Source organism: Carettochelys insculpta, chromosome 19 (genome assembly GCF_033958435.1).
Source record: "Carettochelys insculpta isolate YL-2023 chromosome 19, ASM3395843v1, whole genome shotgun sequence".
Taxonomy (NCBI): domain Eukaryota; kingdom Metazoa; phylum Chordata; order Testudines; family Carettochelyidae; genus Carettochelys; species Carettochelys insculpta.
This window is the reverse complement of record NC_134155.1, coordinates 8,784,929-8,800,755: the sequence shown is the minus strand read 5'-3', so window position 1 is coordinate 8,800,755 and position 15,827 is coordinate 8,784,929. Positions and strand designations below refer to the sequence as shown.

General features: G+C 43.0%; 1 protein-coding gene across 1 annotated transcript in view; it reads left to right on the top strand.

Annotated features, from left to right (window-relative positions):
* ACACA (acetyl-CoA carboxylase alpha) overlaps nucleotides 1-15,827 on the top strand; it is a 248,727-nt gene that overhangs the window by 131,436 nt on the left and 101,464 nt on the right. Inside the window, exons 38-42 of the mRNA XM_075013812.1 lie at nucleotides 7,498-7,539; nucleotides 8,944-9,159; nucleotides 10,262-10,417; nucleotides 11,800-12,003; nucleotides 15,663-15,818. Of these exons, the coding sequence (XP_074869913.1) occupies nucleotides 7,498-7,539; nucleotides 8,944-9,159; nucleotides 10,262-10,417; nucleotides 11,800-12,003; nucleotides 15,663-15,818 (774 nt within the window). The remainder of the gene's footprint in view (nucleotides 1-7,497; nucleotides 7,540-8,943; nucleotides 9,160-10,261; nucleotides 10,418-11,799; nucleotides 12,004-15,662; nucleotides 15,819-15,827) is intronic.

Here is a 15,827-nt window from a genome sequence, read left to right as displayed (position 1 = left end):
TAGATGTGCAAGTGCTCATTTTATATGGCTAAATCCTACCCTTTCAAAGTGCTGGCGTGAGTGCGCTGGTTTCTCTTAAAAGTGTTAAAATTCATTGATTTATTGCTAGAGTCATTGAATTTAAATATAGTTTGAAAGTTCTAGATTCAGTTGAATTTTAATTTCCCTCTGCGGCTTTAAACAAAGGGCAGCTTCTGTTAAAAACAAAACTACCCTCACCCAAAATAAGGGGTTGGCTGCAGAAGCAGCCAGTAGTTACTGTCTGTTTGAGGCCATTGGTGGCTGGCAAGTGCAACCTAGTAAAAGTTCACCTGGTTTGTGAGTGATCAGCTTAAATGCACGATGAATAGAAAAAACATTTGCATGCAGAGGCATCTTCCTCCTTACTCTATGCACCTGTGAATGAATGGGTGAATGCGTTCTCATGATGTAGGTTTCAGTTAACACTGTGATTACAGGTACAGAAGTGTCAGTCTGTTTTTTGGGTTTTTTTCCCTCTATTCCAAGATAAATGACAGCTGAATGCCAACTTTTGCTTAGCCTCAGGGCTTGATACAAGCAGGAAAGCGGAGTAAGACTTGAGTAACATGCCAGGGAAAGGCAGGGAAAGGTGCCAGTCTCAGTCTAGTAATAGTGCTGGGAATTGTGAAACTTGCTAATCATCAAAAGACATTTAGTCCTTCTTGTGTAATTACATGTTTGTCTGCCCTGTTGTTTGTGTGAAAAGGCTTTTTAGGGATGTCTGAAGACGAGTCTCTTCATAATCACCAGTGATGCATGCAGCCCCACATTCCAGTTTATGGAATCCCCACACTTCCTGCATGAAGAAGTGGGAGCCATGCACTTAGGGCTGACTGCAACACTGTGGACTATATCTACAATATATCTGAGACAGTTTGTGTCTGAGAGTCTGTCTTCTCTTTAACAGCAACGAAGGGTCCTGTGGCACCTTATAGACTAACAGAAAAGTTTTGAGCATGAGCTTTCGTGAGCACAGACTCACTTCATCAGATGCTGGTCTTGGAAATCTGTAGGGCCAGGTATAAATAAGCCAGAGCAAGGGTGGGGATAACAAGGTTAGCTCAGTCAGCAAGGGTGAGGCTTACTACCAGCAGTTGATCTGGAGGTGTGAACACCAAGGGAGGGGAAGCTGCTTCTGTATTTAGCCAGCCATTCACAGTCTTTGTTTAAGCCAGAGCTGAGGGTGTTGAATTTGCAGATGAATTGTAGCTCAGAAATTTCTCTTTGAAGTCTGGTCCTGAAATTTCTTTGCTGTAGGATAGCTACTTTTAAGTCTGCTACTGTGTGGCCTGGGAGATTGAAGTGCTCTCCTACGGGTGTGTGTATATTGCCATTTCTGAACAGGTCTGACTACAAGAAGGAGGCTTCCAGACAACTCTCCAATACCAAATTTTACAGGCTACTTTCCTCAGATCCCACCGAGGAATACACTAAGAACTACACTATCTGCTCAGGACACTCCCTACACAAGCACAAGAACAGATTTATACCAACACACCTCTAGAGCCCCGTCCGGGGCTATTCTACCTACTACCCAAGATCCACAAACCTGGAAACCCTGGACACCCCATCATCTCGGGCATTGGCACTCCCACTGAAGGACTGTCTGGTTATGTGGACTCTGTCCTCAGACCCTATGCCACCAGCACTCCCAGCTATCTCCGAGACGCCACTGACTTCCTGAGAAAACTGCAAGACATTGATGACCTACCAGAAAACACTATCCTAGCCACCATGGATGTAGAGGCTCTCTATACCAACATCCCACACAAAGATGGAATAAATGCTGTCCGGAACAGTATCCCTGATGATGCTACAGCACATCTGATGGCTGAGCTCTGTAACTTTACCCTCACACACAACTATTTCACATTTGGCAACAATATATACCTTCAAATCAGCGGCACAGCTGTGGGTACCCGCATGGCCCCTCAATATGCCAATATTTTCATGGCTGACCTGGAACAGCGCTTCCTTAGCTCTCATCCACTAACACCCCGTCTCTACTTACGCTACATTGATTACATCATCATCTGGACCCATGGGAAGGAGACTCTGGAGGAGTTCCACCAGGCCTTCAACAACTTTCACCCCAACATCAACCTCAGCCTGGAACAGTCCACACAGGAGATCCACTTCCTGGACACCACGGTGCTAATACACGATGGCCACATCAATACCACCCTGTACCATAAACCTACTGACCGCTACGCGTACCTTCATGCCTCCAGCTTCCATCCCAGACACACCACATGATCCATTGTCTACAGCCAAGCACTAAGATATAACTGCATTAGCTCCAACCCCTCCGACAGAGACAAACACCTACAGGATCTCTACCAAGCATTCTTGAAACTGCAATACCCACCTGAGGAAGTGAAAAAACAGATCAACAGAGCCAGACATGTGCCACGAAGCCTCTTACTACAGGACAAGCCCAAGAGAGAACACCACTAGCCATCACCTACAGTCCTCAGCTAAAACCTCGACAGCACATCATCAGGGATTTACAACCCATCCTGGACAATGATCCCCCACTTTCACAGGCCTTGGGAGGCAGACCAGTCCTTGCCCACAGACAACCTGCCAACCTGAAGCAAATCCTAACCAGCAACTATACACCGCACCACAGTCACTCTAACTCAGGGACCCATCCATGCAACAAACCTCGTTGCCAGCTCTGCCCGCATATCTACACCAGCAAGACCATTACAGGATCTAACCAGATCAGCCACACCATCATGGGTTCATTCAGCTGCACATCTACCAATATAATTTATGCCATCATGTGCCACTAATGCCCCTCTGCTATATACATCAGACAAACTGGACAGTCTTTACATAAAAGAATGAACGCACACAAATCAGATATCAGAAATGGCAATATACAAAAACCCGTAGGAGAGCACTTCAATCTCCCAGGCCACACAGTAGCAGACTTAAAAATAGCTATCCTACAGCAAAGAAATTTCAGGACCAGACTCCAAAGAGAAATTTCTGAGCTACAATTCATCTGCAAATTCAACGCCCTCAGCTCTGGCTTAAACAAAGACTGTGAATGGCTGGCTAAATACAGAAGCAGCTTCCCCTCCCTTGGTGTTCACACCTCCAGATCAACTGCTGTTAGTAAGCCTCACCCTTGCTGACTGAGCTAACCTTGTTATCCCTACCCTTACTCTGGCTTACTTATACCTGGCCCTGCAGATTTCCAAGACCAGCATCTGATGAAGTGAGTCTGTGCTCACGAAAGCTCATGCTCAAAACTTTTCTGTTAGTCTATGAGGTGCCACAGGACCCTTCGTTGCTGTTACAGATCCAGACTGACACGGCTACCCCTCCGATACTTGTCTTCTCTTTGTGCAAGAAGTCCTCCTAAATGGTATGAGCTAAGACCACCAAATTTGATATGCAGCTTCTTCTTATCATAACTTGAAGCAAGGTGAGGGCTTGGTTGTCCCAGGAAAATGGGATGTTCCTGGAATGGTGTCGTTTCCTATAAAACAGAGAAGGGGGGGGGGGTTCTGCTTTATATTGACCACATGGGGATAACCAGGGCAATGGGATGGAAAGCAGGGACAGTTATGTTGTATAATGACCACAGGGGGGGCAGCAAGGGGCCAGAGATGGGACCTGAGAGAGCTATAACCTCACTGGGGCAGCAGGGGGAGAAAAGGACAGCTAGCTACTATATATTGGAGAGAATTTGTCTCTGTGTGTGTGTGTGTGTGTGTGTGTGTGTGTGTGTGTGTGTGTGTGTGTGTGTGTGTGTGTGTGTGTGTGTGTGTGTGTGTGTGTGTGTGTGTGTGTGTGTGTGTGTGTGTCCCGGGGTGGAAAGAACATGGCACCACTCCTCCAGCCATGCTTCTCCCCTGGCCCCACGCAGCTGTGGTGAGAGAGGCCTGGGGTAGTCCTCTCTCCCGGGGCAGCCTGCCTACTGAACTGCCCATCCACATCCCAGAGCAATGATTTAAAAGAAGAAAACATTTTAAAAAAATTGCGTTAAGGATCCAAACAGTGTTGGGTAAATCTTCTAGCAGTAACATATAAAAGAGAAACACTAGGAGAATAGGTCACTGCAGAGAACTAGTCTAGTGTAAGGAACCCAGCCCATGTGAAGCACTGGTGAAGTATTTGGGAAAATAACATTTCTGAGTACTTATCTAAACAGATCCAGGGACTGTTTGGAGATTTGCCTATCACTGGTTCAGAATGAATCCTGTGAATAGTATCCCATGTCCTTACTTCTGTGTATATAGTGGAAGCTGAACAGCAAAGACACCATTGCTAATATAAATGAGCCCTCTAGGAAGTGGAGGGAGGCAAATCATCTTGAAATCTTTCTGTTGTGAACATTGACTCAACTTTATTAGCAAGGTTATATTTGATGAAATGCAGCTGTTCTGCCCCTGGGCTATGATCTTGCAAGCTATGCCAAATCCAGTTTGGCCAGTGGTTAGATGGGTGACCTAGTGTGAAAACTCATTATACTGCAGGAAGCATATTCTGTGATTTCAACCACACTTGTGCCATTGTTTGACTATGTCAGAAAACCGACGTCCTGGTTTTCCATGATCGTTACAAAATTCATAGTCTTTTTTGAAGTGCTTAATCTTGTCAACATAGGTGTCTGGTTTCACCTGTCTGAATTCCTTTGTAGGTAAATCGGACAAGATTGTATTGACTTTCTGTCCTGATCGGCTGCTTAAAAAATTGTCACAGTCCAACAGTAAAGCTTGTGATCACCTTGAAAAGTTTGTAGAGTTTAGAATTTGCCTGAGGGATGTTGCATTAATGTCAGTCTTCATTATCATCTCTTATTCTGTTCAGTTTGTTACTGGACCAACTATCAACTTACCCAGGGCTTGGCTTGGGTTTGTTTTTGTTTTAATTACAGTCTATATAATTAGTTCCCAGCATGTTGAGGTAATAGAGAGTTGCTCCAGCAAGCTTCCAATTTCCTCATCTCATTAGGTTTTTAACACGATTATTAGTATAATAATCAGCTATGATGATTTCTGTTTGTAGCATTTCGCATTCTCTGATTTGCAGGGTGTCTTGATTGGCTAATTTAGGCAAATTATTTTGATTGTCTTGATGATGGTTGGTTGATTAGAACACAGCAGGGGTATAATTCCTCTTCCTAGGAAATGAAGCACTCTTTTGGTTTTTGGTACCAGAGCACTGAGGATTTTTGTGTGCATGCACATTTAATTATTATATTTGCCCACAACACTAGTCACATGTTTCAAAAGCAATTACATTAGTGGTAGAATGAGCATGGATGATGATAGGAGAAATTGGCAGCATGCAGAGGGGGCACGTGGGAGGGATTCGGAAGGATGGTGAGGCAATGTGGAAGTCTCTACTGCTTCCTTTATATGCTGTTTTAGGAGATTGCTGAATCTCCTGGCTACAAATAGTGTTGTGCATAATCCCAGTGGTGGGATTCTGTATGGTAAAACTTTTGTAGCAGTAGAGGTGACTAATATAGAAGAGATGCTCTAGGCAAACACAAATCACTGGGCTCAATACAGGAGTAATTGTATGAAATTCTGTGCCCTGTGTTATACAAGAGGTCAGACTTGATGGTCGAATGCTGGGGTGACCAGTCAGTTCTGAAGCAGTAGCCACATTCTTCTGAAAATATATTTATTGTTCAAGACAACTAGCTAATCTCAATCGGCCAAATAGCCACATGTGGCTAGAGCCTGGTGTGTTGGATACGTTGGATCTAATAATTCTTCCTGCCTTAAAGTCTGAGTCTATAGCCAGGATAGCCGGAGTAAACTCCATCTCTCCCAGTCATTGTGCTGTAGTTGTTGAACTCAGCCAGTGCTCCATTTTTCCTTTTTCCTTTTGAGCGCTAAAATGAGTCTGAGAGTCTAAGAATGATGGTGGGACTCCCTGTTTTTAGTCTTTCTGTGATGTCACGTCAAATTTAGTCATTTTCTGTTGTCAAAAAGCCATTTTTTTTGTAATTGTGCATCTCTACCCTCTTCTCTTGGGATTAAAGCAGGCTGCTGCTGCTGTCATTGTTAGTAACAGAGAGCATAAAGCTGAGCTTACATTGATGCAAAGCATGGTCTGAAGTCAATGGAATGATGACAGTATAAAACCAATTAAAGTGTCTGCAAAATCTAGCCCAGGCTGTACCATCAGCAGTGACAATTTTGTTTCGTCCAGGATGGAATTACTCTCACTCTTCCATAGCTGCAGTGACTATTTGGTCTACCTGATATTAAAAGTAAGGACCGGCTTTTAGTTTCTATCAGTAAAGTGAGCATGTAACTCAGAAGACATGTAGGATCCAATCCAGCAAAGCATGTAAATGTATGTTTAACTTCTAACATGTACATAGTTCCATTCAAGTGCATGGTATTAGTGGTGCTTAAGGAGGTGGCTGATTTGGTGTTGAAGGGACTAGATATACACAGTCTTTTTCACGTTATAACTGAGTTTTAAAGAGTAATGCAGAAATACCATCTCATCACTGTCAATATCCATCATTTCATTTTGCGATCATGTTCTCAATTCTCAGAATGAGGTGGAACCACCAAATGTGGTGTTAACAATAAAAAAATGAATTCAGCATAGGAGAGAGTCAAGAGCAAGCACCCCAATAAAAAAAAATAAAGGAAAACTTCCAACAACACGAACTGTGGTAATGGTTACCTATTAGGGTATTTCAAATGTCTGAATAGTTCCATTGAAACGCCATAGTTTTTTTAGGAGCTGAGAGTTGTGTTGTATGGCATTAGAAAGATTATTTTTTTCTATGCAGTGAGGTCTAGCACATGACCTATGGGTGAATATATATATATAAAAGGTAGAAATTATCTCTGCACATTAAAGAGGAGTAAGTGTGTAACATCTTATAGATTTTCTAGAATAATAAAGTTGAAGTCAATTATTAGAATGGTTAAGTTTTTCAAATTAATTAAAAATGTTCCTTTGCATGAGCAATGTTAGGAACGTGAGAAGTTCTTTGGGGAAGGGACTGTCTTTTTTTGTTCTGTGCCTGTGCAGTGCCTAGCCCAATAGGGTTGTGGTCTGTGACTTGGATTCCTGGACACTATTGCAATACAATGTAATAACAATAATAATCATAAAAAAGAAACTGATGAGTACTTCTGTTTGCACTCCTCACCCCTGCTTGCCAGCTATAAATCTATTTTAATATGCAATATTGGACAAAAATATTATAAAAAATCAAAAACCATTTCCTGCAACAGAAAAATAAACCAAAATGATTAAACATTACCCTACATCCATTTTAATACGGATTTTTATTTTAACCATCCTTATTTACAAAATAAAAATGTAAGCAGCTCAAGCTGTTAGTGGTAGATTCTGAGGGCAACGATTCCCCCTGCTGTACTTCCACACTTAGTCCCTTCTCTCAATAGCCCATACATAGGCCGAACAGATGGTGTGCAATGCGTTTGAAGGACTGATGTCATTTTTATTTCCTAACAGAGGGAATTCCCTAAATTTTTCACGTTCCGTGCCAGGGATAAGGTAGGTTGAACAGTTACCAGTGCTTTTCTCTCTACCTTTTTAAACAGACTTTTTTTTTCTCCTCTCCTGCAAACTTTCCAGACCTCTCTCAAAGGGGAGAGGGTCCATCTTATCAAAACCTCATTGGGCAATCCTGAATATTCTCTTCCCTCCTTTATCCAGGCAGTTGCTGTATTGACAGCTGAAGCCAATGAGAGATACTGGGTGCTTAGTCATTATGAAATCAAATCACTTATTTAGGTGTCTAACTATAGATTTAAAAACCTAACTTTAGGTTCCTGGTTTTGAAATTCTTATCCATGGTGATGCAAAATTACTGAAATGAAACCACTGAAATATTTAATTGCAAACCTCCCCCCCACTGCCTGATTGCACTTCCCTGCAAATTATATGACGTGCTGTCTAGTTCACAGCAGTGTTTATTCTGAGGACTACAGCTCTAGAATCAGAATGGGGGGAACTTGGGGATGTGGTCAATAAACGAATCTTCCTCTGTTGGAAAAAAAGTGCATCTTATGCAAGGTGGAAAAGTATTTTAACTGTTGTGCTGTGGTATTCTGCTCTCAACATGCAGGCAGTTTTCGTTGTGCCTCTTAACACTAATGACTCTGGTGCATCAGACTGGAAATTGTCGCAACATCATTGAATTTTTAGTTTTCAAATAATAACATATGAGAAATCAATGTTTATTTCGTTACACACTTCTATTCATTTTATATTCTCCTCAAATTTTCAGTTTTCAACATTTCAAAGATTTTGTGCGTTATTGACAGAGGGTTGATGCAGGAGGTTTGAACAGCTAGGTAGGGATGGCTGATACCTTTGGCATCTCTGAAGGTGGGAGGTAGTTGTAACTGGGATATCAATATTAGCTGAATGTTCCTGCTTAAAATGATCAGTAGCACAGCAGTTAGCCACTTTAACACTCGAGGTTTCAAAGCTGGGTCATTGAAATGAATGGGAAAGCTCACACCAACACGAATTTTTGTTTCAAGCTGTTGGAAGACTCAGGAAGACATCACTGCATCACTTACACACAGTTCAAGATTTTCTTTGCAATCCAGAAAGCTAGAAACATATTTTTAATTTAAAAAGAAAGAAAACAAGCAAATATCCCACATTTCTTCTCCCTCCCCCCTGCAAAAAAAAGAAAAAAGCATAGAGTTTGAAATACAGTATTACTGCAGCTGGGGTAGAATCTGTTGTAAATTCTGTGACTGTAGAATAATGGAATACGTGCAGTTTCTGCTGGTATGAATGGCAGCACTAGCCATTACCAGTGTCTCAGATCAGTAGATTTTATACAGTTTTCTCCATTTTACTATATCCAGCTTGCTAGCTGACTTTTCTCTTTTTATTTCTTTTGCACCGAATATATGGGGTGCATTTCCCTTTTTGTTCCAGTTTGAAGAAGATCGGATCTACCGTCATCTGGAGCCAGCTCTGGCTTTCCAGTTGGAGCTGAACAGAATGCGAAACTTTGATCTCACTGCCATTCCATGTGCCAACCATAAAATGCACCTGTATTTGGGAGCAGCTAAAGTTGAAGTGGGCACTGAGGTGACCGACTACAGGTTCTTCGTGAGGGCTATTATAAGGCATTCAGACCTAGTGACGAAGGTGGGTTTCCTGGAGTGGGAGGTCTATTTCCAAGGCTGTATGTGAAACATAAGTTAGAGAGAGAGAGAAAGAGAGAGAGAGAGAGAGAGTGTATGTGTGTGTGTGAAAGAGAGAGAGAGAGAGAGAAAAAATCTAAACCCACTGCCTTCTATTGGATAGCACCATGTCCACATCTTGAATACCGCGTACAGATGTGGTCACCTCCTCTCAGAAAAGATATACTGGCATTAGAAAAGGTTCAGACAAGGGCAAGTAAAATGATGAGGGGTTTGGAACAGGTCCCCTATGAAGAGAGATTAGAGACGAGAACTTTTCATCTTAGAAAAGAGGAGATTAAGGGGGGATATGGTGCAAGTATATAAAATTATAAGTGGTATGGTGAAGGTGAACAAGGAAAAATTATTTACTTGTTCCTATAATATAAGAACTGGGGGACACCAAATGAAATTAATGGGCAGCAGGTTTAAAACAAATAAAAGGAAGTTCTTCACACAGCGCACTGTCAAACGGTGGAGCTGCTTGCCAGAGAAGGCTGTGAAGGCTAGGACTATAACAAGGTTTAAAAAAGAGAGAGAGAAATTCATGGAGGTTAGGTCCATTAATGGCTATTTAGCCGGTATGGGTAAGGAATGTTGTCTCTAGCCTCTGTTTGTCAGAAGCTGGAGAGCGATCGTTATCTGTTTGACTCACTCCCGCTGGGGCACCTGGTATTGTCCACTGTCAGCAGACAAGATACTGGGCTGGATGGACCTTTGGTCTGACCCAGTATGGCCGGTTTTATGATGGCACCTAAGATTTCAGGTGTTCAGGTCCAGATTTCAAGTTGGGTGTCACATTTTCAGGAGCTCCACTTTAGTTGTTACTGATTTATGGCGGTGTGCTCTCCATTAAAATGTGGCCTGGTAACTGAAACATCATCGGTGTCTTTGGAAGTAGGAGCTCTTGTGTGCTTGTGCATTGCACTGCTCACTGAAATTAATCTAACCCTTTTTGTTTTTTCCTGTGTCAGGTTCTGCTGTGGTTTTTTGTAGTCTAATGAGCCTGTGCTTGGGGCTGAGGAAGGCTAGTGGGAAATAAGTAACCTTTTGGCTATCTCCTGTAGGAGGCCTCCTTTGAGTATCTGCAGAATGAAGGGGAGCGCTTGCTTTTGGAAGCCATGGATGAGCTGGAGGTGGCCTTTAATAACACCAACGTACGCACTGACTGCAACCACATTTTCTTAAACTTTGTGCCTACTGTCATCATGGATCCGTCTAAGGTACATGTCCCTGGCTTCTCAGCTGTCTGTTCCTGCTTGGCTGATTCTCCCTGGAGTGGAGTGTTCTATAGGGCTCACATTAGAGTACCAGACATCAGAGGTGGAATGATGCACAGATTCCACCTGTTTTACAGGGAAAGTGCAGGAGATGGGTGGACTTCATTGGACATGTTGGTGGGGAGGGATCATATTAAGTATATTCTGGTGTAGGTTTCTTTTCTAAAGGAAGCTATGTAAAAATGGAGACACTGTGGAATATGTTTTTGGCTCCAGTAAGAACCACTAGTAAATGTTGCTCCCACGGAATATGAACTTAAATAGCGGGGACGTGTTTGCAAGCCCTTCAGTTAAAATGGTGGTAGATGCTGGCTCTGTTTGCCCAGAAGCACTGCAGGCCTAATTTTCAGAGGTCCTGGACATCACAGTTCCCAGGGACTTCAGCAAGAACTGAGGTGTTGAGTGCTCTCCTAATCAGCCCCTGTGTGTGCAGCACTGACTGCCCTGAACAGCCTTGGAGGTTTTGAAAGAGAATGTTAAAAACTGCCTGCAAATTGCCTTACTTTAATATGCACTGTTTACCAACAGGAGTATATTATAAAGTTCTGTAAAACAGCACAGGAACAAACTCTGAGTGGTAATTGCTTTGTTGATTTAAAGGCTCTGTACTGTACGTGCAATGAAACATGGTGATTGTGCATATAAATGCTACTTAACTCTTTACCAGGTTTTTTACTATAGGTGCTTTCTTGCCTTTTATAATTCTTAGCTGTTTGCAAGAGATGAAAGAAGAAAATTTAATCAAGGGGGACCAGTAGACCCACTGCAGCATGGTGTTCAGTGGCTGGCACTGGTGTATAAGATACCCAAGTTCAAACTAACCTTCAGGCTCTCAACAGTTCCCAAAATTGATTGGCTTATGTAATTTTAAAACAAAGTTGTAAAACGAATTGATGAAACATGAAGCTCATGCGTCACCAGTGGTGTATATTCCACAGTTTGGGAACCCCCTGGCTATCTCAGTTTGGTCCAAAGGGAGACAGGAAGCACGGTAAAAGTGTCTCCTACCACCTCGTTGGAGACTTGAGTACTCTGAGTGGAAGGGTCATTACAGACTCAGAAACTATCAGTGGATGCAGGATCTGCACTGCATTCCTGATGAATAAAGTATAAATGGAGGGGAGAAGAAGGAAAGGCAAGTGGTGGTAATTGAAGTAGTGGGCGGGAAGCCTTATTAGACCACACTTGGGTTATCGTGAAATTTGGAATGCTGGCCTCGGGAGCTGAGCCATACCCCATGTGTCGGTGGGAAGGAGGAACAACAAAGGGGTAGATGTGCCAACTGCAGAAGGGCAATGCTAATTCACTGTTCTCTGTGTTCTAAGATCGAAGAGTCTGTGCGGAGCATGGTAATGCGCTATGGAAGCCGCCTGTGGAAACTCCGTGTCCTCCAAGCAGAGCTGAAAATTAATATTCGTTTGACGCCAACTGGAAAGGCAATTCCCATCCGTCTCTTTCTAACCAATGAATCTGGCTATTATTTGGACATCAGTTTGTATAAAGAGGTGACGGACTCCAGGACAGCACAGGTACAGCTCCATATAGGCATGGGAACAAGTACCACAGAATGTGACCTTGGGTTGTGAGCGGGGGTACAGCGGTGTTGGTTGATTTTTTTTTTTTTTTTTTTTTTTTAAAAAAACCTGATCCAAACACGTAAGTGATTTATTGTTTCAGTCAATAAAGAATTGTGATTCTACTGAGGTAACGTACTTTTGTAATGACAGTCATCAAATAGGCACGTAAGTGGGCAAAACACAAAACTGTCATGCAGCGGTATGTACTCTAGCCATTTACATACACCTTGCTTTGTTCCTGCAATCACCTCTTTTCCCTTATGGCTGAGTTCTTTGGAATTATAAAATATTTTTGTATACCCTATTGTATACAGGTACTAACTGTCCTGTAGAATTTAATAGAAAATTATATCCTTGCTATGCCCTTCTGCAGGATGATTCAAGAAATCTATAGAAAAGCTTTCCTCTTTTTAAATTCAGTTGGAGCAATGAATAACTTCTAGGGGCCCATGTAAAATTCCTGGAGAATCTTACTGTAGTCCTGTTTATTAAACATGGTAGGACCTTAACATGAGGGTTGTGTATGTATACTAGTTGTGTTTCCATATGGCTTACTGAAGTCTGCAAAAGCACTTAACTATTAAAATGAGGATCTTGGAAATAATGAAAAATATTAAATTCTAGAAATAAGTTTATATTCTGACTGCAATGACATCTCTGCCATGCAGGAGTAGCAATAAAATAAATCCCTTGGACAGTATTTGTATTGAATACAATGTGCTAAGTCACCGTTTTTTTCCTTTTTCTAAATCCTTTCTGCAAGCAGCTTGGCCATGCAGTCTCTCCTGGTCCAGAGATCCTACTATTGATAATGTCCACATGCTTTGAAGGGACCAGGGGAAAGAAAAGGACACTGAGCTGATCTGCAGTGTCTCAGCTTAAAATCTGAGTTTTGTTAGCTGTTTGCCAAGGTGACCTTTCCTTTTGCATTGTGTTTCTGGTGAGATGGTTAGAAAAATCTCCCCATGGGGCATGGGTTTTCTTTTTTTAAAACATTACCTGGTGTGGGGGGGAATCTTTTTGTAATTTTCACAGTATCTGATTTTTTTTCAGGAGAAATTTAAATATGTTTCAGTCAAAGCATTTTAGGAACAGGGATGGTTTTAATTAACTTTCACAACAGATTTAAAGCAGGTCCATTTTTTTAAAACTAAGATGGCATCCCAGGGTGATGTTTTTGGTACATATTTGTTAACTTTTTTTTTTTAACCTGTGTCTAATAGAATTCTTTTGGATTTCTTTCTTATATGGTTCTAAGAATATTTACCTTAGTGAATCCCTGGCTCCCCTCAAATCCCCTTTCAACCCAAATAGGGACTCTGGGTTATGATAAGGTGACACCCAAACAAGTTTTCCTATGTTGTTACAGCACTAGTCGCTTTTGCCCCGAGAGGTGTGTTAGAAGAGTTCAGAGCTGTTGCTGCATGCAAGCAAATGCACCTGGTGCTTGGATATTCTTATGCAGTGTTTCCCAATGTTATATGGCCGTGGAACCCTTTTTAAACTCAAAAGAATTTTGCAGAACCCCATTCCCGTGGTCTACCCTGCTGATTCCCAAACACGCCCTCAATCTCCAGGCTTTTACTCACCTCAGTCCCCAAATCTGCCCCCTATCAACAAGCTTTACCCCATTGTGCAAACTCTCTCCCCCATTCCCTGGCTTAACCCCTCTCAGCCCCAAACCTGCCTCCCATCCCCAGGATTAACCTGCTTCAGCCCCAAACCATCCCTTGGGACTAACACATTCATGGTGCTGGCTGGGGAGCCTATGCCGGTGTGAGCCCAGCCAAAAGAAGACTTGCATGGATATATTGTGGCAGGGGTGAGCCAAGCCATTCCTACCAAAGGGGTGTGGCTGCTCAGGTAGCAGCACAAGTGAGGGGCTCTCCGCAGCTCCCTGCCCCATCACCACTGAAATAATGGAACTCAATTCAGTTGGTTTAATGGCCGGATCTTTCACGCTGCCCTGCTGGCCATTAAACCAGTTAAGTTTAGTTCTACAGTTCAGTGGTGACAGGCAGTGAGCTGCAGAGGAGTCAGCTATTGTAATGGAATTTTCTCACAGAACCTTTATTTTCATGTTGTAGAACCCGGGGGTTCCACGGAACACCATTTCGGAAACACTGTTCTGATGAGCGTAGCGGTGTGGGAACTTAAATAGATAATTCATAGGAGAAGGCAAAGGTGGGAATGGGACCCGGGTCCCCAGTTTCCCGATCCTGTGCACTAACCACTAGAAATACTACTGGCTGAAGGGCCTAGTACAAGTCCCCTGAATCAACTAAAAATCTCTTATGGACTTCAGTAGGAGTTGTATTAAGTCCCAAATACAGGAAAAGCCTCTTTATTTTACTGCACAGTGGAAGGCACTTGTTCCGTTAGGCAGCTGTCCTTCCAAAGAAGCTATTTTTACAATGACAAAACAAAGCAAAACATAAAGACTTAAGAACACAGGTTGAACCTCCTCAGTTGGGCATTCTTGGGACCTGAGGTCCCAGAACAGGGGAGCTCAATACTCCCTTGCTGGCTGCTGGTCCTGCTCCCGGGCTCCCCTCTGGGCTGTCTGCTGGTCCTCTGGCTGCTGGCTCCGCTCCCCAGCCCCTGCTGGCCCCCTGGCCCAGCCCTGTCTGCAGCTTTCCAGCCCCAGCCAGGACTCCTCACCATTAAAATATTGGCTTCTGGGGCTCGCTGGTCTGGCAATATCTGTGGTCCTGCTGGACTACGGATGTTGCCAAACCAGGGTCTCCTGGATTTCAGAGCTTCAACATTTAGTGTGTAATATTACACTGACAAAAGCACAAAAAAGAATACTATTTACTGAATTCCTTCTCAGTTTGACCCCACACCCATCTTTTAACCTTCATCCAGCAACTGTCACCATTCTGTTCAGAACCAGCTTAATCATTTGGCTTCAGCCAAATGTGTCCCTATTAAGCAGCTCTTAGCCTAATGTCCCAGGTAAGCAGCACTCGTTGCAGCTCACTATCATGAGTTGAAATGGATTTTCATTTGGGATTTCCAGTGGATCGATTCCTTTGCTGTTGCCGCATCGGAGTGGGCCTTTCCCATTAACCAAGTCCTGATTGAGTAGACTGTAAAGCACCATAAAGTACGGTAGCTGAAAACTCATGTCAGTGCTCTGGGAAAATATTTTAAACGTGTAATATCAAAACTTCAAGCCAAATGACATATAGCAAGTGTTGAACTAGCTTCCACAATCAATCAGCAGACATCTGAATGGTGTTTAGTTACTGCATGTGTGCTGCTCAGCTGCATAAATAATCGTGATCCCTCAGTCCACGTAGTCATGCTGTCAGAGGAAATGCTGCAAAAGCACCAAAGATATGGCTGGTTGTGGCCATCTGCCCTTTCCTACCAGTGAGACACAGTTGTAGTTAGTCAGTGATGTACAGCAGATGCCTGTCCCTGCCTGAATAGGGTAGTACTGGACATTGGAACACAGGGGCATGCCATTACTGAGGGAATGCAAGCCAGGCAAGTCAAGCAAGCCTGTATGTATTTAAGCAAGTAAAGATTCTGATAGGGACACCCCCCTGAGCTGATGGATGTCAGGTTGCCTTTCTTTATGCTGATTATGTTCTTTGCTGCAGATTATGTTCCAGGCATATGGAGATAAACAGGGACCACTTCATGGCATGCTGATCAACACCCCCTATGTGACAAAGGACCTGCTGCAGTCCAAGAGATTCCAGGCACAGTCTTTGGGGACAACGTACATCTATGACATCCCCGAGATGTTTCGGCAGGTAAATCTT